This window comes from Serinus canaria, chromosome 8 (assembly GCF_022539315.1).
Source record: "Serinus canaria isolate serCan28SL12 chromosome 8, serCan2020, whole genome shotgun sequence".
Taxonomy (NCBI): Eukaryota; Metazoa; Chordata; class Aves; order Passeriformes; family Fringillidae; genus Serinus; species Serinus canaria.
In genome coordinates, this window is record NC_066322.1 from 26,795,349 (window position 1) to 26,819,368 (window position 24,020).

The 24,020-nt window shown below is 44.5% G+C and overlaps 1 protein-coding gene across 10 annotated transcripts in view; it reads left to right on the forward strand.

The window, feature by feature from the left end:
• The window catches only part of RASAL2 (RAS protein activator like 2), a 189,418-nt gene that overhangs the window by 138,046 nt on the left and 27,352 nt on the right, over positions 1-24,020 (forward strand). For 7 of the 10 annotated variants that reach the window (XM_050977175.1, XM_050977174.1, XM_018911987.3 and 4 more), the window contains 3 exons: positions 3,645-3,751; positions 14,046-14,155; positions 22,831-22,984. In XM_050977175.1, the coding sequence (XP_050833132.1) occupies positions 3,645-3,751; positions 14,046-14,155; positions 22,831-22,984 (371 nt within the window). Of the gene's footprint in view, positions 1-3,644; positions 3,752-14,045; positions 14,156-18,151; positions 18,203-18,909; positions 18,992-22,830; positions 22,985-24,020 lie in introns of those variants that run through there. The other 3 variants (XM_050977179.1, XM_050977178.1, XM_050977177.1) reach the window with 3 other exon arrangements.

The window sequence follows — 24,020 nt, forward strand, 5'->3', positions numbered from 1 at the left end:
GCTTCTCCCACCTGGAGAAAAAGCTCTTCACAGTGAAAATACAAATTTCCACCACAGCAAGTGTTTCAAGTGGCCACAGCACCCAGCAACAGGAAATTTAGGTGAGCCCCCAGAGCCCTGTGGTGACCAGAGGGCACTGAGGCTACACCACTGTGGCAGAGAGGGTTCCTTTCAAAGGAGGGCAGCCCTCACCACTGCTCATGTAGTAAGTGGCACCTGGCTTACACAAACCTTGCTCCTGGCCTACAGAACAAGCTTTGGTGTTGCTGAGGGTAGAGAGTGGCTCAGCAGGATGGGAGGAGAGACCTACCTGCATTGTATCCTTGGGCAGTTCCCTCCTCAGAGGCATTTGCCACTGCAGAGTAATTGGCTCAGCTAATTAGGAACTGACTGTTGCTATGTAGTGTGTAAATAGTTATTTGGATAAATACTTATTTCCATAAGTATTACTGATATCACCAAGATATCAGGTGATAAAAGTGACCCATTGGGATGTTTACAACTCATTTGTTTGATGGTACAGTGGAAAGTGTACCTGCCTGGACGATCTTTAAGGTCCATTCAATCCCAAACCATTGTAAGATTCTACAATTTTTTGTTGAAGGTTGAAATGGGGAGGAGCTGTCAGGTGGGTTTTCTTCCCTTTTGCCTTTTTTTTTTCTTCCCAGAAACAGACGGGCTGAAAAGGCTTTGATGGAGAAACAATGTGATCTATCTGTAGCCTTGGCCCCTGAGAGTGAGCAATGCAGAAAGCACTTGTAATTTAATACTAAGCTGATGAGAGGTGCATTGATTTTTGCAGCAGGTGAAGATTATGCAAGAGTAGCCTCAAGCATTACTAGTGGAGCAGGGGAGGGAACTGTCTAATTTTTTGCCTGGTGGTGACAGTATAGATTTCTTTCTCAAGACTCAGCAAAAATACTGTTCTACAGGCGTCATAGCAAGTTGCTTCAGCTTTTGATTTCCAGTTAATATATCCTGACAATTTTGCTGTATCTGGGTCTTCCTTTTCCTAGGGACTGAGTGTGTCTATTTGCTCTTGTTTTTCAGAAGGAGAAGAGAGGGAAAGGTAGTTTTTTATTTTTAGTTCACTGCAGGCACCTAGTGAATATTTCATTTTCCTTTCCCCATTTGGTACACTTCTGTGATGGTGTGAGAAAAGAAGAAATTCATTTTACTGGTGAAATGCCAACATTTTATTTACAGAAAAGTTGGATTGCTGCTGGGGGGATGGTGGGGAGGAGAGGGAAGGCAAGGGGAGCTAGGCACATTCCTTGTGGTACCTTTTCAACTCCACTCAGTTTAAAGTTAAGCTCTTCCCCAAACTGCCCCTCCCCTGCAGAAATGTGTTGTGGAAAATAGTGGGGAATTAGTGCTGGTGTTTCCATTTATGACTCAGCAAAGTTAACAGAGTGTTTTAAATTACCGGGGCAGCTTTGATGTGATTTCCTGCTCGTGACTAGTGGAGGAAGCCAAACCTATTACGTTACTCCTTCCTAGTCAGAGTGAGATCAAAGGTGCTCACTCTAGTCCTGATCCAGTGGAATACATCAATCCAGTTTGCCTTTGTTGCATGGACATGGGAATGGCAGAGACAACTCTTTATATCCTACCTAACACTGCTCTGGGCAGAGCACTACTTACAGGTGCTGCCGAAAATAAAGTTTCCCTTCATCTAGGCCACGGAGGCAGCTGGTGATATGAAAGTGCACTGTCAGGCAAAACTGGCAGCACTGCAAAGGCTCCTGAGCTGCTGGGACTGATGGACTCAAAAACCTTGGGCTGGACTGGCCCTGCTCCAAGTGCTTTGTTCTCCGAGGGTGCCCTGATGGGGACTTACCCTGCAGCTCTGGAGCAGGTGATGCTGTAGCAGAGCCGGTGCTGCTCCGGAGGAGGAGGAGGGCTCTCCCCACAGGGCATCTCTCCCTTGCGGCTCCCGCTGGCTCTGGCGGGCCGGGATGGGCTCGGTGGGTGCGGGCAGGGCTCGGGCATCGCCCCCACAGCCGGCTGTGCCTCGGTGGAACACCACACCTGTGTGTGCTGGGCTCTGCCCAGTCCCCAGGCTGCTCCCCCTCTTAGCAGTCCTTTCCCCAACACCGAGGGGCTCGATGGCAGCAGCGTGCTTTTGTTAAAAGATGAATTTCTACCGAGTGAGACACTACCACTGCAGGGTCCGGATTCCTTCGCCTCTCCTCCTCTGTGCTCCATTTTGTCAGTCTCCAAGCATCCATGGGAGAGACGTATCATAACTCTGCTGAAATCAAAATCCGCCGTGCAAAGGCATCACAAGTAATGCTATCCCTGAAGAAGGCTTCTCTCCTTTTTTTCCCTCGGCTCTTTGGAGGAAAACGCCGCTCTCGTGGCACCAGCTGGCTGTCTCTCCCCATAAACCTTGCTTTTCGCTGCTGTGGATCAGGATGCTCAGGGAAAAATTCGGTAGCGGAGGGAAGGCGGCAGTTGGGCGTCTGTTAATAGCCTGAAAGTAACTAATGAGGATGTGCAGCCGGAGCGATTGATTGAGGAGCTGCAGTCAGTCCTGTGCGCTGCTGCTGCTCCGCTCGCTCCCCGCCAGGCACGGAAGGAGGGCGGTCGGAGGCACCCGCGGTCCCTCCGCTGCGAGTCACGGATCCCCAGGGCCGGCAATGGAAGTTGAAGCAGCATCTGGCTCTTGAAAGGAGAACGGCAGGAGTCAAAATGTCCCTGCCTGGAGTCACGGCTTGCTGCTGTTCTTTAAGGTTCAGAAGATAACAATGGACTTTCTGCTAGGAAGTGATTTTTTCCCTCCCCGTGTCGGGGGGTGTTTTGTGAAGCTGGATTCCTTAAAGTCTGGCAATTGAGCTGGAGATGGGCAGCACTTGTGATAAAGGTATCTGTATGCATACATGTGCATATCTAGCTCTATATAAAAATGCATATATGTGTGTTTGTGGAGAGATTTTTAATGCTGTGTGTACTTTGTGATGCTGTTATTCCAGAATTTGTACTAGTCAAAGACTAGTGCAGCTTTTATGAATATTCGTGCTCACCAGATCGGTCTGCATGGATTTAAGATGCCAAAGTCGTATCTTAGTAAGGTCATACAGCCAGAACAAGGAGAAGTTGACCTATTTTTTTTTTTTAATCTGCAGAGATATATATGTCATATTACCCAGGCACTTATAAGTCTTCTGCTGGTTGCATGCTTTGAGCAAGTAGTCGGATCATACAGCACCGAACTTTGACCTTTGCCGAATTACATTCAGCTGGAACTAAAACTGAGCTTCCCTGGGTCTTGGTTGGAGGTTTCTCTTAATTACTGCACTGTTTATGTAAAAAATTCAATCTAAAAGAAAATAGATTTAAGTTCTCTGAATACTGTCTCTCAAACAGTAACAGAATATTAAGTATGTCCAGGTATTGATCTTTACCAGCACTTTTTATTTTAATCTTCCCCAGTCAAATCAGATTCACAACCTTGAATCTGCCAGGGAAAATGCCATTGTAGGTTAGTAAGTGAATAAGATACAGGTAAATAGGGGTGGATTAATTTAGCAGTTTAGTAATGCACTCAAAACTTTCCTGAGGCTTCTGTCCTGGAGAGCACAAAGCCTGACTATTCCCCACCCCCGGGCACCCATTCACCACCTTCTTCTTCTCTTCCTCAGAGGTCCCAGCAGAGAGATCTCCTCGCAGACGGAGCATCTCGGGGACCAGCACCTCTGAGAAAACCACCTCCATGGATGTCCCGAACACTTCTCCTTTCAGAGTACCAGTAAGTGTGCCTTCCCTGCACAGGGGCATTTGTCTCATTGGATGGGAGGAAGAGATTCAAATGTCAACTGTACAGCCAGGCTGGGGGAGCCTGGGGGCACAGGAATATTTGGTTAATATTTCCAGTTGACCAAGAGGTTTTGCTATCAAGTGTCATGTGTTATCAGTAAGATTCCTGTTGTATCCCTAACTTGCTCCTTTTCATTGCCTTGATGTAAAGTTGCAGATAGAGAAACATCAGTGTTAATGTAGGCAGCGACCTATATAAATACTTTTGAAGTCGCCTCCAGGGATTGCATTCCATATTCAATCCTGACAAGGAAACAAGTTCCTTTAGGTTGGTTATTTTTCCCTCTTGCCAGTGAAATACATAGAAAATTGAAATGGTTTTATAGTTTATTCAGAAGCTGATGAAATTTCTGCAGGTGTGTTAATTCCTCTTTAGCTCTTTGGGGTTTGTCCTGAGTTTGGTTGGCTGTGAGTGTGCATGAGCGTTGTTCAGCTACAGCCTGGGTTTTCCTTGGGCAATCTTTGGTCAGTGTGTCCAGGAGCACAAAGGCATTTCTATTATTATACTGAGGACAAATCATCAAGTTAAAATGAAATGCCCAGTAATTTTCAACAATATTTGTTCATGTTCTAAAATATCTAACTTGAATATTGTGAACGTTTTCATGCTCTCCTGTACTTTTGGCAAGCAATCTTTGTGCTTCAGAATAAATCTTGCATCGTGTAATTTTAAAAATAAATTTTAAAAAGCAGCCAAAAGATTTAATGAGAGTTATTTAAATTATTCAAGTATTAAGGTTGGTCAGAGTGTATAGAATACATGGTGTTTAAAGCAACCTGAGAATTCATGGTGTATTGGAATGCAGAAAGGGACCAAGGGGGCAGTGAATACAGTGGGTATCCTTACTTGGGCCATTTTCAGAGTCATAGAATAATACAGATTGGAAGGGACTAGAAAGTCTCTGGAGGTGCTTTCCCACCTGAGCTGTTCTGTGAAGGATCCTCTGTCACTTCAGAGAGCTGTTTTCTGGATGGTTCTTGGGAAAAAAAGGACCTTGATCTAGATGTATGTGAAGTTGATACGAGAATATTCTGTTATGTCAAGTTCTGAGATTTTGATACTGAGTCCATGATTCACAGAGTTCCAGGAAGATTTCTGAACTCTGAGAACCTTCAAAAGTCTTATCCATGTCTTCATTTATCAGAAATTCTGTTTTCTTTGCCTTCATCTATAAGTAATAGCCCAAGCCTTTAGATGTATATGTGCTTTGTAGTAGCCTTTGTCTAACAACTGCAAGCTGTGTGTCAGAAGTGTTTGATGACTATCTGTACTGTTTATTTTATATGCCTCCTTTTTTCCCTCATTTTTGTACCATTCCTTTTAATGATGATCCTATCTCTTAAGTAATGTTTTAATGGCTCTCTAATAATTCTCTGATATTTCTTAGCTCCTGCTCCCTTTCAAAACAAGAACCCTGCAGAATGTTTCTCATTTCCCCTGGTGGTGTGTTGTGCTTTTAGGACTCTGGCAAACAAGCCCAGGAAGCAGTACCTGGCTGCTTTTCTTGGGCATAAACCAGCAGAGAGCTAGAAGCTATTTGTGCCACGTGGAGCTGGGTTCTGCTGCTCTGTCTGCCTGACCACCTGCACACCCAGGAGCATAATGCACCCTCCTGTCCTCCTCATGGGGACAAGGCTTCTGGCTTTGGAGGTTTTGTTCTGAGTAACCCATTTATACCCTGTTACTCCTAAGTGGGGGCTGAGATCACCCTGTTTTAGAGTTTGTGAGCTGTTTAAAAGAGCAAGCTGCAATTAGAAGTCAGCTTTCTTAACAATACAGATGAGCTCAAGCCAAAACTGCTGAAACCAAACACACTGTTAACTTGGTAGATTGGCACACACCTAATAGGTGGCTGAGAAGGTGGGGAGGAATCATGTTCCTGCCTTTGACTGATAATAAGAATTTCCCAGCTCTCAGAAGAAAGAAAGGTGACTTGGGCGCCTCGTGAAAGTCTCAGTTTTGGATCACTGATCTGAGAAGAGCAGCAAGTGAAGGATGCCAGAGATGCCTTCAGACTTGTGTCTGTGAGGTTGTCTCTAGTTGACAGGGATTTATTCTGCATATAAAGGAGATTAATAGTAGGAGAAGTTGCTTTTTTGTTTTTCCAGGCTTTGTCACCTACAGTGCAGGTTGGAGGGCTACAGGCAGCTGCAGCATAGTGCTGTCTCAGTGATTCTTCCCCTGGCCCTGACTCTGTGCCATACCTTGTCTACTCACTGCTTGGATTTCTAACACAAAGCAGCTTAAGGCAGGGGACAGCTTAACCTTCTTCCATCCTGATGGAAAATTATGCTGAGACTTTCATAATAAGTTGCTTTTACAGCTCTTTAAGTTTGTCTCTCAGAGCAAAGCTGACTTCTCAATAGGACAGTGGCTTCCAGCATGTTCTGTGCAGGTTTTTTCCTTTCAAGCACAGGCAGTGGTACTCACTCAGAGCAAGGCATCTGTTTTTTTAGTACTGCTAATTGGCATTGCTTTAGCATCTGGAATTTTGATTCATAACGGCATAATTGCCTTTAAGCAAACATTTCCTTGACAATGCATTTTTTAAGTAGTCTCTTCAGTGGTGGTGGTCAATGAGGGATTTATGCTTAAGGGCTGATGTGTAAAGTTTGGGAAATTTGCCTTTTTACCTCCTGCATGGGCGCTGGAGGAAAAGGTGTATATTTAAATTTACTAGTGTGTGAAAACAGAATTTCAGTAGTTACACTCTTTCCTAGGATGAGCCACTACATGGACCAGCATGTCCTACCTGTTTGTGAGGGTGGTGAGGCCCTGGCACAGGCTGCCCAGAAAAGCTGTGGGTGCCCCATCCCTGGCAGTGTTCAAGACCAGGTTGGACAGGACTCTGAGCAACCTGGGCTAGTGGAAGGTGTCCCTGCCCATGGCAGGGGGTTGGAATGAGATATCTTTAAGGTCCCTCCCAAGCCAAACCTTTTTATGATGACATGATTGGTTCTGGTTATCTCCCACCGAGGGGAGTAAAGGGTATTCTGCAAATGCTGACACTGCATAACACATACAGAGAGAAGAGCTCTTGGTGCTTGTCCTTTCTTTTTCTTCCCCATTGCCTCAAAGTGTCTTATCTGCACTTGAAACATTAGTCTCCATCTAAGTTCAGCTGTGTACTTTGATGTTTGACAATTTCCAGGTGTGTCAGGAAGAAATACCAAGAGAGAAGGGAAGGGCACCAAAGGTAACAAAGCAGAGGTGAAGAAATGTGTCTACTCCCATATAGGCAGATGTATGCTGTTTATAAAGACACATACAGACAAAGTCTTAATGTTAATAATGGATATTATTTGACTGAGCAAACAGGGAGGCAGAGGGAGCTGGCTCTCAGTAGGCTCTGTGATGCATGGGTGGGCGAGAGAGCAGCTTTTCCCTTCCCACACACACCATGTCCTGGCAGTGCCTCCTCCTCCCTGCTTCCCCTTCCCTGCTGTGGCACTGGGCAGCCCCAGAAGCACTGCTGCAGCCTGGCACATTCCCTCATTGCTCTGCAGTTGGAATTGGGTAAATATGGGACTGTCCACATCCTCAGACCTCCTGCAGGATGGAGAGGAATCTCTAAACTCACCCTTCAGACTCACACTGTGCTCTCCAGTTTTGGCTCAGAGTTGTTATTACAAATAATATGATTCATCCATGTCTGCTGGCTAATGGGGAAAGAAAAATGAGAAAGAGGCAAAGGAACAAGTGTGAATGAGACAGGAAAGCCAGAGCACAATCCCTGAAGTAAATGCAATGATTTTTGTAGGAACCCTGATGTAGGATACTTGCAGACTGCCTTCCTTGGTTTGTTTCTGGCTGAGGGTATAATTGGATCTATGGAAGTGCTGTCTGCCTCTTTGCTCTTTAAGAGTACTGCTAAATGGAACAGAAGACAATGCAGCCAGCCCAAGTGAAGGTCAAAGCTTGATGAGATCTCGTGGCTGCCCAGCCTCATCTTTTATGCAGTCAGCAAGATTGTTGCTTCTCCAGAGCACTGCTCTGCTCCTGCTGTGCTGCCAGGGTAGGACAAGGCTGAGCTGTGCTGCCTGTGTGACCCTGTGGCATACAAATATATATTTTTAATTCTGCATCAGCACCAATGCAGAGATGGAATTGTTGATTTGTATCAGCGTGAGGCACCACAGCATCCCCCATGAAAAATGCTGTGCTCAAATCTGTCCCCTCAATAGAAATTTACATTTTTCCTTCTGCTTTTTACTCTTTACTTCTCATGACATGTTTGTTTGAATCTGCTCCAGTGTTTATCTCTTGCCTGTGCCTTAGCTGAGTTGGCTATTCCATGAATTCTGTGTCAGAAAGCATAAATGGGTGACTGACTATCTCCAGGGTGCTCCCCACACTTTCATCCATATATTTATTCTGGGGTAGTGCTGTTCATAGGCTCTGTAACCTTCACAGTGTCTTGCTGCCACAGCAGATTTGTTCATTACATCAAACTTCAGTTTTGCATCAGATGATGGGAATATTCAGGCTCTGACACTGTCAGGTGGACCCCAACAGCACGAGCATTATTCTCATGTTTGGTGTAAACCTGACTTTATCCAATTCCGTTTATTCCTTAGTTAATGTAGTGGAGCTATGAATGTACACAGCTTTAAACACTGCACACATTCCAGTTGTCCTTGGCTTAGTAGTATTTAAATATGCACCAACTCATTTTATTCTTCACCTCCAAATCATGACTTAGTCAAGTTATGCAAAGTTTAATTAATGCATCCTCTGCAAATGAATCCTTCTGGCCCTTTTATCACTTTTCTTGCTCTTGTGTTTTTAATTCCCTTCAATTGATTCTCCTTCTGGTACTGAACTTCACAGGAATGTGTGTTACCAGTTCCTAATTGCTCCTAACCCTTTGTGTTATTTCTCTGTCCTCCCTGGCCCTCGCTTCACCTCCTAATTTAATATAGCTCAGTGTAATTAATGTGCTATTTAACTTTTCTTCTGGATGATTAACAAGGATGTTAAGCAGAAGCAGTCAGGCCACTATCCCCACCGCATCCCATTGGACCCTTCCTTCTGCCTTGATACCTTATCACTTGTTGGAATTACTCTTTTTAGATATTCCTGCAGCCATTCCTCGGGTTCATGTTACGAGCTTCACCAAAGCTGATTTTCAATAACTTTTTTGTAATTAGCCTGTGTGCTGCTTTATCAGAAGGTGTTCTGAAGTGTTGGGCTGCATGCCAGGGAAAGAGCCAGGGTCAGGAAATCATTGCCTGCCCTTCCTGACAGGCTCAGGTGACCTGTTTCTTATCATGTTACTTTTTTAGCACTGTTGTTCAGTTGCTCTCCAGACAGACTTTTTACAGGTATTCCTTAATTCCTGGATAGGGGCTGTTTAGGATGCTCCTTCCATCTGCTGTCCCTGCTGTGGGCAGCTCCCACAAGGGCAGCCAGGTGCTGCTCCCAGTTGCGTCCATGCTAAACACTTTGCTGAACTGGGATCTGAAAAGCTGATGTGGCTCTCTTGGCTATCAGGTAGCTCTTGCTTCTTCATGCATTTTTCAGTATAATTCCCAGTGACTTGGAAATTGGATTCCTGCAGGACTTGTGGCTGCACATCATGCAGAGTGCACGCAATCCTAGGATGCATTTTATTAACAGGTGGATTTTCAGTGTACCCTTGTTACAGTATCCTCTGCATTTCCTTGTGTTTCTTATTACTGTTCCCAAACTTGTTCCTCCTATTCTGCATCCCTCCTGTGGCTGTAGACCATCTTTCATTGGAAAGTTGAAATTGTTATCTGGCCAAATCTGCAGTGCTGTCCCATCAGGGGAAAAATATCTTTCCTGATCCTTGCTGTTGATCAGCTTGTGTCCTGAAGCATGATTATTGCTCACTCTTGTTATTTTTAAACCTGACTAATGCAGCTACATATGTTATTCTTCCTTATATAAACACATAATCCTTTTTTAATCTTGCTGAAAAAAAATTTGTCTGCATAATATCTTGTGGTGGTGAATTGGATGGGCTCATTTATAGATAGCATTAGGAGAGGTCTCCTGACAATCTGAAACGTGCTGCCTCTCATATTAAATTGCCCTTTGGTTTTCTTATGTAACAGGGTGCATGAGGAGCTTAGGTAATTTCCATTCTATTTGTTTTATACATCTATAATCCTGTCTTGCCTTTGTTCCCAAAATAAATAGTTGGTCTTTAAAATATATCATTTGTAAATCCCCCTCTTGTCTGCCTATAATCAGTTTATACTTCTGGAGTTCTGTTTTGTTCTAGCTTTCTTGCTGAGATGAGAAAATCAGAAGAGTGATGCATTAGTGTGAAAGCTACAGCAGATTTACATAACACCACTCTGCTTTTATTGGGCTTTATCCTCTGTTTGGACATCCAGACATGCTTTTTATTGTTCTGTGCCTGTGCACAAACCTCCTCTTCAATGATGTAGTGCCAGGTTTTTGGATGAGTAGATGGTGGAACGTGGCTGTTGTAAGTCCCCGTCTTGTTCTGTATATCCCCTCCAAAGTGTATCCAGGGTTGTTTTCACCTGCTTCTCTGCTGTGTGAGTGGCTCAGAGTCCTTTCAAAGGGAGTCACTGCTAATATTTTAATGCTGGCTAATACTGGGCTCATAAGCAAACTTCACCTTCTTGCTAGTGAAATTGGCCTTCTGCTGTTGTTCTGCAAGGAATAGCAAACTTCAGCATTTTGCTGCTCATTCCTGGAATATCCTTCTAGTTTGATCTTTCCATTTTACCACCTGGCCCTTTTCCCCTGTTTCTTTGCCTTCCCATAGCTGCACAACATTACTGGCACAGGAGAGTGTTTTCACTTGGCTATGACACTGATTTTTTCCTTGATAGCTGCTTGTGAACAGCTTAAGGAATAAAATGCTTCATGTCCTCACCATGCACGTTCGTGGGGAGGCAGTTCTGCTGTCATCCACAGCCACTTGAGGGTTATCTTTGTACCCATCCAGCCCTTCCCCTCAGAGAAGATGAGTCTCATGGCTCTGAAAATGAAGTTACCCACCTGGTGTTATTAATAATGCATTGGTGCTCCTCATCAAGAATTACAGATGTTCAAGAAGCGTTGCAAGGCTCAGATGCAGTGTGTTTGTCCCCAGAAAGAACTAATGGAGGTAACAGCACTGTGTGTAAGATGGACCTTTTTTGCTGCCCATTTTACCCTACTTTTAGTGCTTTGAAACTTCCACAGATTGCCTTTTCTCAATGGCTGATCTGTGTTATGGTTATACACAGTTTCATTTGTTCATGGCTGAATTCACCTTTCCCTTTCAAACAGCCAGGACAATCATTATTTATTATGCATGGGCTGCTCTCCCTGGAGTGGAGAATCATCATGTCCATAGGGAGCAGCAGTTCAGGAGTTGGGTAGCTCATACTTGGGCTGTCTTTGAATTTGTCAGACAGTTCTGTGCTGCCCTGCTCAGGTTAAGGACAAACAGGGAGTTGGCATCTTTGTCTCAAAGTCATCTTTTCCTAAAGCCTAAACTGCCCTCAACAGCCACCACCCCTGGGCTGGAAATACTTGGGGGTGAGAGTTTCTGTGCTTTCCCTGTGCAGCTATGAGGGGAAGTTTCCAACAGCCTGCTGAATTACCCCTTCTCCTGTGGAGATTGGTTCTTGGCAGAGTGGGAGAGTCGAGTGGCTTAACTTCCAAATGAGATGCAATAGAATTCTCAGTGGGATTGAATTATTTTTAGAGGTTGTTATCACTGGGTTTTCTTAGGCCAATGTTTGAGGCTTTTGGATGAGGTGACAAACCTGCCCTGCCCTGTTCCTGGTTGTGTGTGTGGTTGTGCACCATTGCTCTCTCCCCATCTCTTTTTTCCATCCCTGTTCCCCTAAACCTGTGATTCTGGGGGCAGCTTGTACCAAGCTCCATCTCATCAACTGTGAACCTCAAATCTGTCTCTTTTCAAATTTCATCCTAGCTAGTTTATCTACGAAATATTTTGTACTTTTTTGATTAAGAACACGGTCTCATCAATTTGGGCAGTTTGGGTAATAATTTACATCTTTTTGTCTGAGGGTGTTTGTTTAAACAGTAAAATTCTCACTGTTTTTAAAGAAGCTCCATGATGTTCTTAAAGCTCAGACACTCTGTTACATTTAGGTATAAGGACCAAACAAGAGTCAGTTTTGTGTTGAAATAAGGATTTAGGAGAAATACCTGCACAATAAGAAAAGCAGTAGAGGTGATTTTGTCTTTTTAATGGTGCAGGCTGCTTTATAAACATTGGCAGGGATTTCTTGTCTATAGCAGTAAAAGGAAATAAAACTTTCAGTTAGGTGGTCTTGTTGCAGATAGAAGTTTATTTTTCATCACTAATTTTTTTTCTATCTGCATTTGGTATTTAAAAGCATTTCCTTTGGCAAATGGAAGTCAAAAAACTGCTCAGTTCTGGCACGTGTGAATTTTTCATGCTGCTCACAGGTTGTCCATCTGTAAGCACTGGCCCTGCATGAACTGCCAGCACAGAGCAAATATTGCAAATGTTTTCAGCTCTTGAGGATGCCCAATAAGCATACCCTTCGTTTGAATAAATTTCTATCTTTAAATATGTTCTTACCCTGTTTGTTTTTTGGTTTTGTTTTATTTTGGTTTTTTGTATACTCAACTCTGACTAGCCTTATTCAACACCAGAGAGAACATTTGTTTCATTGGGGTATAGATTATGTTCAATTAAACTAAGAGCATGTTCCATGTGAAAGCAGTACCAATTTAAAACTGTACATGCACACAAAAATGAATATTCACCATCCTTCTCTGAGTGGGATTTGGAATTATTCAATATAAATACTTCTGGACCCCTGCTGAAGTGGGTCAGCTTTGTCTTATTTGCCCTTAAGGGGAAAAAGCCTTGTTATTTCATGTTTGCAGCTGGAGTAGACTGGCAGGTACTTGACTGAATCCCTGTGGCTGGGTTTGTTACCTTTTATGCTGAGAGGTCAGAATATACAAAAGTGCCTTTGAAAGTGCTGTGCATCCTCTACTTGAATTCCAGCAACTGCCCCAAGAGAAGCCCAGGAGCATCTCCTGATTACAGGGGTTTTTCAAAGGCACTTTTTCAATACCAGGACCAAGGGAAATGCAGCATCATGGGCAGAGTGAGCAGCACTCACAGCTGAAAACACTTCTTCCCTTTTGACAGGACCTTTCCCCCCAGCACATTTGGAACATTTGTGGGGTATGGTTTTTGTGGGTTTTGTTGTTTGGGATGTTTTGTTTTGGTTTTTTTTTTTTTTTTTTGAGTTTTTTTGGGGGGGTTTGTTGGTTTTTTGTTGGGTTTTTTTTGTATTTAGATATCAGGCCTTTTCTTTTCCACTTTATCAGGAGAATGTAGCAGCTTTCACCCCTGAGGAGCCTCTGGCTCAGAAACTAAAACTGAAGGGCAGTCTTAAATGTAGCACTGCCTTCAGATGCAGAAAGCAGATTCCCCTTCCTTTGTTCCCTCTGTCTCTAGAGGTTTTCAGTACTTGGCTAGACCAAGTCAGAATTAGGCTGACCTAGTGTTGGCAGCACACTCCCATTGAGCAGGAGATGATCCCAGAGGCTCCCTCTAACTAACATGGCTTTGGGCTGTGATTGTTGGGTGAAAAATTGTAGTTTTAAGACAGATTTTTTGAAGATTTATTTTATTTTTAGATCCTAAGCAGATTTTTGAATTGAGCTTTGCTTCTTACCAATATTATAACTGATATCTGGAGCCACTGGTGTGGGAAATGCTTTGAAATTTTCTATTCTGGCTAGCCAGAATATTGAAATCATTAATTATTTTAAGATTTAATGTGCTATATCTCAATTAAAAAAGCAAACCTGGCTGCAATTGTGGGCTCAATAGAAGTTCATAATATAAGACCTCTGTACTTTTAAGCTCACCAAGAATTAAAACCATAGCATAGAGAGGGGAAGTAGGAACAAATACTGATATTGTAGATTGCTCCGTTTAAAATGATAATTGTGGTGTTTGGGTGTCTTGTACAATAGTTGGAATCCATAGAAGTGCCCCAGTAATGTGAGTAGTGCTAATTATTGCAATTAAGGCTCTCCCCTCCTGGAACTGTCACTGCCAACCCAGCCCTGCCTTTCTTCTCGCTCAGAGCAATCCCAGTCCAGCCCGTCCTGTGACTGGCATCAAACCTCTGTGTTTGGGCTCAGTGACAGTGCCCTGAGTGATTCATTACTGGCACCAACTTCCCTGTTTCACCTCTGCACCTTCTCATTGCAGGGCTTCTTCAGCAAGCGCCTGAAAGGATCCATCAAGAGGACAAAGAGCCAGTCCAAGCTGGACAGGAACATCAGCTTCCGTCTGCCCTCTCCCAACAATTCTGAGGACAGGTAAGGTGCAGAGCTGACACCCAGCACGTGAGTGCACTCAGGGGAGGAGGGCCAGGAAGGGGATTTATTGTCCAGCTGGCACGAGAGGGGTTTGTGGGGCTGTCTCTGTACTTGTAAGCTTAATGTGCAGTGTGCTGCTGATACAGGTTGGGAAGCTGCTGCTCTTCCCAGCTTCAGGTTAAGCAGATGGACTCCAGTACCTTGTCCTGCACCTGTTTCAAATAAGCTGCAGACTTCCAATCTGATGATACAAAACCAAGGGATTGATCAGATGGAGAGAAATTTGGCTTGCTGCATGCAGGGCTTGCCTGCAGGCCAGTGAGATGAGGAGTTGTGTTGGTGTGAGCAGGGTGATTCCACCAGTGCTGGCACAGCCCAGAGATGTGCAGTGCAATTCAGGCACTCTGAGGACCCTTGCAGTGTTGGTGTTTTGGTTATTGCAGTGTTACCACAAGGAACAGATGATCTGTTTTTCAGAAGACTGGAAAACTCAGTGATTTCTGACCATCTTAGTGCTCCATTTGGTTTATCTTTGCTTGTGTAGCTTTTGGCTAGAGAACCAGGCTGGGAATGGATTGTATGTGAGGCAAGCAAAGGCTCTTAAACACAGTGTTTCCTAACTGTTTGCAAAGTCCCTTGATTGTTTTTATTAAACATATTCTGTGTAACATTCCACAGTAGCCCAGCAGGAGAAGTAGATAGAGTGAAAAATAAGTTGGCCTGTACTCGAGGCCACGGCAGGCTTCTGTGATTGGACATTGTTCAGTGCATTTTCCCTTCTCCTTTAGCTGAGCTGAATTCATTAGTTGTATCTGTCATGCTGTGCTGCTTCAATCAATGGTGCTGCCTTCTCCATCTGAAAGGCAGACCATAAAATCACAGAGATAGCAAGGCTGTGGATGTTGGAGGTCTGTTAACATCAGGAGTTACAGAAAAGCCTGCTGCTTACCAGATGTGACTAACCATCTAGATGGCCTTGCTCCTGTAGTCCACCCAGGCTGCTTTGATGCAAGTTTTCCTATAAATCACTACTTTCAGGGTGTTGCAACGTGGCTTTAACAGCAACTCAGTGAGCATAAGCATCTTGAATAATGCCACCAGGCTATCAAGTACCTGTTATTTTTACCATTGTTTGAAAGCAGCTTTGTTTAAATTCTTGTAATGTTGGGATTTTTTTGCCATAAATAATCTGGTTGTCTTTCCTGAGCTTGGTACTCCTGCTGGATACTTGCTTTTGTAGTGGCAGGGAAGCACTGTTGTTCTGGGAAAGCTAATAAATGTAGCTATAATTAATTCCTACATCTTTGGTTTAAGACATGATGTAACACACAGCAAAGCTGCCTTCTCATAAAAAGCAGACCCCCTTCTACTCCTGCCAGTGTGGGCACAAATTTTCAATTAGACTGAAATGAAATGTGAATTTTCTTTGATGAAAATTCGAAAAATTTCATGAAATTCATGAAAGCACAAAAACATAAAATCCAGGTACTTGATCACATGGTGGCATTATTGAACATAGAGCTGACTCTTAGTTCATGAGGAGGAATTGCCCCTCTCTCACCTTCTGTTCCTCCCCCCCACTCTCTATCAGCCTCTCAGTCTGGAGCAGTGAGAACTTTGCTGTCCTGCCCTGGTGAGTCAGCCCTTTCCCCTTTCCAGCAGGTGATTCTAGGTGATGTCATGGTGTTGCACAGGTTTTCAGGGCCAGGATGGCTGATAGCATCTCCCTTTTCTTGCTCTGACAAACACAAGAGCCCTGCCTTCAAAGAAAGTATTATACAGCTTTAGAAATTAAAACCCTGCATGGGTTAGAAGGAAATAGAGGCTGCTGTCACACTGCCTTTTCATGCTTTTGGGGTGTTTGGTCCTGTCAAGAAAGTGGAGATTTTACAGATAAATACCCCTAAAATTCTGGGCTAAGGAAGATGAGTTATCCTGGTGCACATCAAGATTTGGGATACTGTAACATTGCATGCCATGCTGGATGATGACAGAGGATAGATGCTGTCTGTTCAGAGTTGATTTAAAACAGAAGAGAGTCAGGAATGCTGTAGGGAGCAGGGATGGAGATGTATTGCAGATTTTTTTGTAATCAGATTTTCTGTTTCAGCAGAAAGCAATTGGCCAATGTACCTTTTCTGGTTTTTAACTTTATTTCAGTGTGCCTGGGTTAGTGGGTAGGGAGAGGAGAGAGTTCTGGTGCCCCTCTAGAAACATGGATCAGCATCCAGGTGTCCTGTAGGAATAAACCCATGATCTCTCAGTCTGTAATTCACATCCCTCCTTTTACTCAGGCTCTGGCTGTTTGTTGGTGGCTTTTTGTACTTGAATATGTTGTCTTTACAAGGCAGGACTTAGACTGTGCTCCTTTGTGAGCCAGGGCAGGTGGGAATGAGGCTCTTTAATGTGTGGCCAGTGCACCATCTCTCCAGGTTGCCAACAGCTCTCACCAGGAGGGGACCTGGCACCGTGTCACTGTGGCATCTTTCACAGCTTTTCCAGCCTGTTTCCTCCTGCATCCTTTGAGCTTTTCAACTCACACATTTGTCTGTAATGTTTTCTCAATGTCCATAATATATAAAACATGTGAAAAAAGCATGAGAAAAGACTTAAGGAAAATTTTGTTTGAAAGGAGAGACCAAATGAATATTTCCAGTTTGTGGCCAGGAATTTGAGAGTATCTCCAAGAGAACCAGCCAGTTTTGTTTACAGAGAGGGAGCAAAGATGATTGTGACTGGCTGCATATGGTCTCAGTGACTGCAGCAAAGCTCTGCAGACAGCTGGGAGGGCTTTGCCCTGTTGGGATTTACTGCCACGTGGGAATCCTCCTGCTTTGCTAGAAGTCATTTTATGGCATTATGAGCCAGTGGCAGCGGGGCTGGGAATGGGCTCCAGCGGGGCACAGGGAAGCAGGTAGCCATGGCTCTGGGCTTCATGGTCAAAAGGTACCACTCCTCCAGCCACAGCTTCTTCTACTTTGGGTGAGTTCCTGTTCCTCCCTCCTTGCCTCTTTGCAGAGAGAAAATAGCAGGGCTGGTGTAAATCATAGAAGCAAAACCTGCCGTGTTTTTCAGGTTCGCTCTAATTTAACGCCGGTTTCTGGAAAAAAGGGTGGGGGATTTTCACCCTGATTTAGCTGTCAGGATGGAAATCTGTGTTACACAATGCCTTATTAAGGCTTGACTCACTCCCAGCTTGCATTCATTCAGCATATCTGTAGCTATCAGCACACTGGAGTGTGGGGAAAGGGGAGGGAGGAGTGGTTTGTTTCTGGAGGGATGCCTCACTCCTGCTTTGGTGAACGTATTTCTTTCAGCAGTTGTTTGGTTTTTCACTGAAAACTTAACAAGACCCCAGCATTTGTCACGGACCTGCCTCTTAATGCTGGGTTACTCTCTCCCACCTGCAAGCTCACTTGACCCCTTTATAAATAGATATTTCCTAACTGCTGATGCTTCTCTGCAAAGCCCAGGCTCCTCCTTGAAGCATTCACCTCGAGTTTAGCAGGGAAATGAAACTGCATCAATTAAGCATTTCTGGTCCATCAAAACAAACCAATTGAAAACGTTAATAGCAGAGACCAGAGGAGAGAGGAGAACTCTCCTGCTGTGAAATTCAGCAGCCTGCTTGGCTGAACCCTGAGAGGTGTCTGTTAGACAAGCTGTGATCTGCAAGGAGAGCAGGCAGGGAAGGGCTTTGCAAAGCCAGGATTCAAACAATGAGGTTTGGGTAGAACCTTGCCAGGAAAGACCAGAATCTCAGTGGAAGATTAGAGCAATATACTCAGAAAAACCCAGCTTTTAATCACACCTGAGTGTAACTTGCAGATAAATAAGTTACCCTAAGTTTCTGATTTTTAAAAAAAAAAAAGAATAATAAAACTGGTTAGACTTGCAGAATTGTTGACCAAGTAATAGGATGTTCAGATAATTGGCAGTTGGAAAATGAAGAGGGGTGTGGTGCCTACAAAATGAGCATTTGGACAGGGAAAATCCTGTGCTGCAGCACGGGCAGAGCCGGGTGAATTGCAGGTGGTGCTGGAGACGGTAGGGTCCCGTTCCACGGGGCTGGGAGCTGGGAGAACAGCAGAAAATTCTCTGCATGACAGTCCAGGCTCTCTCCTGTGACTTTGCAGAGTGGCTGAGTATTGAATTTGACTTTGTGCTCTCGGGGAGTGTCTCCCAGCACATGGGGATTGCTGGAATTGTTTGAAGCATGCAGATGAGCAGCTTGGTGTAAGGCAATTTGGAGACTTGGCTGTAGCTGGGTGCTTGGGCTGAGTTCTTTCCTTTCACACCAGTTTTGTAAAGCAAAGTTCATTTTTAAACTTTTTTTTCCCCCAAATCTTTTGGATTCCTGATGTCCACAGGCTTGTTTTACAAGTAATATAGAGCTCTCCCTGGTAAGCTCGGTAATTGGAAGTCTTTTGTGCCTTGTAGGTTGGCTTTTAAATAGGTCAAAATCAGCAGGAGAGCTTCATAACCAGAGCAATTAGGATTTTAACCCTTTATTCTACGTGCCTTATAGACAGTAGAATAGAACAGAACTTTGCTAATAGGCTGCTGTGTGCCGTGGGCAACCACTGCAAGCCAGAGGTTTCCAGTTCCCGGCTTACAACCGAGATTTTCCTGTCATGGAAAATTACTGAATTATGGTGTGCAAGGAGAAAGGGTCAGCTTGGGGCTGGGCCAGCAAGATGGGGTGGTTGGAGAGCTCTTTTTCAGTGGCAGTTGCATACTGCTGCCAGGTCAGTGGTTTAGGGCATTGTCTGGGCTCTGATTTACAAGGAAGTGATGCAGCTCTGAAGACCAGTACTCCAAAACATGTGAAAAGAGGTGAGAAGTTTAAAATGCTCCCTGACATGCTTCTCCTCTGCCTGTTTTTCCTATGGGAAAGAAATTATGGTGAATGTGTAAGAATTACTTGGTGCTTTGCTAACTGTTTGAACTCCCATGCAGTTCCTTTGCAATCTCTGTTGTTTACAGACATAGATAGAAAAAGCAACAGGATAAAAATTTGATCACGGGAGGTTAGTTGTAATTTAAAACAGGATTTGTGTTGTTAATGGAGCTGTTTAACAGAAACAGATTTGTACAAACAACCCTTCCCCCACTTTCTGCATGTATGATCTTCCTGTTTACAGTAATCTGCTTCCCTGGGATTACCTCTCTGCTGACAGAGTCTGAGCAATACTCATTTTCCCAGTAGCTTCCTACCTAATACAGGAAGGACCCTTTTAATCCAGCCCCTTTGCTGGGCACTGGGACATGAATTAGTGGCATCTATGGCAAAAGGAAGGCAGCAAGCAATTTTCTTTCCTTTCTACAGATTCAGCATATCAGATGAGGCTCTAAAGCAGCAGAGAAGTATTATTTCTGTATAATTATTGCCTGTATTGATTGGGATGCTGCTGATACAGGCACAAGTCAAAGATTTGCTTTGCAGATCTATCAATAGATGAAATCTATACTGTGGTGCTCACAAGTGCATGTACTTGTGTTTGTAAATGCATGTGGTTGCATCTAACCAACAGCTTTAGGATGTTCTGATGTTTGTGGAAGATAAAGTGCCAGTTCTAAGCTACTTCATCAGTTTATTGAGCTGTTTTAAATATGGTAACTTCAAAGGATTGCTGGAACACACTGACATTTGTCTGCCACGGGACCCTGAGTCAACAAAACTACCAGTGCTCCAGCTGCTCTGCAACAAACCCTGATGCTCACAGCCCTCTGGTCAGAAGAGCAGTGGAGCAGCAGAGTTGCTCCTAAAAGGTGTGACTTGCAAGATGGGATGTGCAGGCTTGGCATACATCTGCTGTGTGTACCTGCCTTTGCCCCTGTCCTGTTCCCAGAGGCTGTTTGGAGGCTTTCTTGGAAGATTCCATGCTCTCTCACGCTGCCTTTAATGTCTGGATCTCATCAAAGCTGTAGGAAAGGACAAGGAGGAACTTCTCTGTCTGGGAAGGTCACCTTAGCCACGCCTGCAGAGCGGCTTCCCCTCGCCTGCTGCCTCTGCTGGCTGCCAGCCCCCCCAATCTCCTTAGGGGATGCTGTGCCTTGGCAACCCAGGAGCAGGCAGGAGCCTCTCCTGGCACTGTGGGGTGGGAGCAGAGCTGACAAGGAGGGAGCTTTCCTCACCAAGGAGGGAGCTCTCCTCACCATAGCTGTGGCTGCTCTCCTGGCCCCAGCCTATCTGCCTGGCACGGTGTTCCTCTGAAATCTGTAACCCGAGGCTTGAGGAAGAACTCCTGTTGGATTTGTTTGTGCCTTTCTTCCTCTCCAGGCAGGATTTGTTGCCTGAGATGTAGCAGGAAGTTTGGAGGGAAGGGCTGTGGCATGTGGCACCGCTATGATCTGGAGATGCTCTGCTCAGTGGCTCTACAGTTGTTTCGTGTAGGTCTGCTTGCCTTGTCTTGCTCCAAGTGCAGCCTCTGCTTAACTGGAAATTGCTACATATCTTGTTTTCTTTTTTTCCCCCCTCTTTTCTTTGGTAATTATTTCTTGTTCCCTCCTCTTCCCCCTCTTTGTGCTCACTCCGTGCTTTCCTCCACTGAGTGGGTGCTGGCTGCAGGCTCCCAGTACTTTGTAAGGACAGGAATTGCTCAGAGTTTGAGGCAGGGACAGAAGCCAAGTGACCTCAGCAGTGCTTTCTTGAGAGGAGAAATTAGAGAGGATTTTGCAGAGATGACATTAGAGTGGTGTATTGTGGTGTGTTTATTTTAGACTTGCCCTACCTTAACTGCAGCAAGTGCTCAATTATACATGGCTGAGGTTTGGGTTTGCCTTGGTTCAGCTGCTGCTGGAACCTGTTAAAACAAAGCACAGCACAGCCAAGGCTCCTACCAGGGCTGCTGCTTTGCATCTGAAATCTGTCTTTGGAATATTCCTCCCATCAAAGGGTTTTGCTGCCTGCACTTAGGTCATTCAGTATATTAAATGGGAACAAAGTTCTCCCTCACTGTTTAATAAATCTTATCGTGTGTGAATCTGCTCCAATACCTTCAGTGTTTCATTCCATACAAAAGAGCAGCTGGGTGAGCTCTGCTTCTTGTATTGCCTGGATCCTTTGTGGTACCCAAGGTTTTGTTAAGCAGCCTGCATTCAGATGCCTTTTCCAAATGTTTGGGGGTTTTTGCCTCTGAGTTCCCCTAGAGAATTGCTCACAGGTAGGAGGAGTTTGATTTTGCTAAGGATAAAGAATGTGAGGAACTTTTTTTTTGTGTATGTGAGGGAAGTGTACAGAAACTAATTGCTTTTCAAAATTAGGGAACTGTTAGAGGTAGCTGTGCTTTTCTTTCCTCTATAAATAACATTTTTTTAACATTTTCCATTTGATACTGGGGACTGAATCATGAGGACAAACACAGGAGCACTGTGTTTCTCTGAGTGATGTGTAGAGAGCTGGTGCCTCTCTGCTTCCACATCTGTTCCTTGTGCCCAGTCACACTTGATGGATGGGCAGCCACATTTATGGACTTGCCTTCAGGGATCACTGAGCACAGGGACTTCAATATCTTAACAAAAGCTAGACCTGCCAGGCCAACAGCTCCTTCTCTGCTAAGCTGGGACTCTGTGCTCTTCCTCCTTGCTGGTCAGCTGGGAAGGATGTGACTGAATTCCTGCCACAGGAAAAATAAGATGTGTCTGCATGTGATGTTTACCTTGAGATGCAAGCTGTGCCTCAGGTGTTATGTGACTCTTGCAGAGGCCTCTAGGGCAGGTGTCAGTTTGGAGGCAGAGGGAGAAGCCACATCACCTCTAAACTGAGCACATTTTGCAGTGCTGTTTGACAGCAGAGCTCCCCACTACAAATGTTGCATTAAATCCTATTGGGAGAGTACAGAAGGGGTTAAAACACATTTGATAATGTCACTGTTGATTGTCAAAAGCTGTGGCATAGTGCAGGGAGGGAAGTGTCTTTGAGAAGTGTTCAAGAACTGGTAGGGACAAAGAGAAAACTGCCTTGATAAAAAGATGCTGTGAATGTGGGAGAGTTCAGCTCTGGTGCAGCTCAGGGATTTACAGGACAATCAGCTGGAAAGGAGAAGCAGTATGTGTTAGTGAGAAGTTAAAAGAGAAAGAAAGTATCCAAAAAAATTGGAAATTCAAGTTGGAAGAAGCAGCTGAAAAGGAAAATGCAAAATGACTGATTTGAGCAATCGTGAAGTGGGATGGAATTTGTGTATTTGACTTTAGTGTAAAGGCTTTGAATGTTAAAAATCAAGTATACTGTGAAGGGTCATCTGCTCTAATGAATAATCCTTATTCTGCATTGGTTACAGATTTAGGGATCCATGTGCTCTTTGCTGCTAATACACAACATCTGTCTACTAATCTAGCTAGTAACAAGTATTTTCAGTATTATATCCAAAGCTACCTACAAGGGCTTTTTAAAAATTTCAGCACTTAAGTTCTGAATTTTTTGCTGCTGTTCTTTCACTGACAACTTGGCAGCTATAATTTCTAGGTCAGTGGGAATGGACTTCCTAGGCTGGATATTTCGTTGGGAGGCTGGGGTTGCTGGCCTAATGTTATTTTCATAAGGTTTGCAGACTAATTGTGAAAGTTGCTCTGAATAAGAACCGAGACAAGCTGCAGTTTTGTCTGGGATCTTGCCAGCTCTTTTTGGTAATTGTGAGAAAAACCAAGACATTTCCTTCCTCCTTGTTCTCCAGACCACGTGAGCTGCCCAAGCTGAAGGAGTCCCGTTCCCATGAGTCTTTACTGAACCAAGCCAGCACCATAGAGACTCTGGACTTTGCAGCAGAAGAAGCAGTCTTTGTCAAACCACTTCACAACAGTATCCTTGGACGAGACTTCTGCTTTGAGGTAGGGACAGGCTCCAAAACAGGCAGCTGCCATCCCCCTGAACCCTTGGGGAATGCTGCTCCAGGGCTGGGGGACTGGAAAACAGAGTAGCAGCCATACCCTGCTGAGGTTTGGGTGGGGGCTGTTGAGCCACCATGTGACTTGAAGTCCTTAAGCTAATGGCATCAGTCACTAAAACAGAGAGAAATCTTCTTCTAATTGAAAAATCTCTTCAGTTCAATAAGCATTTGTAGTGTGCATGCAAATGTATGTTGATACATACAGCACAATGGATATGCAGTAGTATGTACATTAGCTGTGTGTTCACCCCTCCAAATTCACCTAAAATTGAATTTAGAAAATTTACTGTAACCAAGACATGAGTTTTCCAGTCAGAGCCCCATTTCCATTAGCTCAGAGCTTTTAAGTTGGCAAAGGAGAAGCCTCAGTAGCTGTGGACGTGTCCATGGCACCGTGAAGCAGGATCCAAAGCTCCCTTTGCAGTTTCAGGAGAGGCTGCAGGCTGTGGCTCTGAGCTCTGCTCCAGAAACAGCAGAGACTCTGTGTGTGAGCTCAGTCCTGCCATCACAGCTCCAGCAGTGGAGCCCTGGGTGTCTGCATGCAGCTGAGGCCACATCACCTGTCGTGGCAGGGCCAGGTCACTCTGTCTTCAGCAGGATTAGTCAGATGTGTCTGAACTTCTGCAACAAAGATCTGTTTACAACCTGGAAAATTCTGGCAGTAAACCAGCATATCAGGCTCTGGTCCCTCATGATGCATCCAGGAACTGTTCCTGTTTGCTTTAGCCTCATTCTTCTGGTTGGAAACGCTTTGCAGCTTGCTTGGACTTGGGGAGTTGGGTGGAAAACACTGGCAACAGCTTAGCTCTGAGGCTGCTGCCTCAAACTGCTTTGTAATTGTGAGCACAAATGAATGGAAAGAGTAAATGAGGCTTGTCAGGCCACGTAAGAGGGGAAGGACGAGGCGGTTCCCTGGTGTGGGAAAGCTGTCAGGCTGCAGCAGAGCACAACTCCCTCAGCTTGTTTAGGCTGTTGCT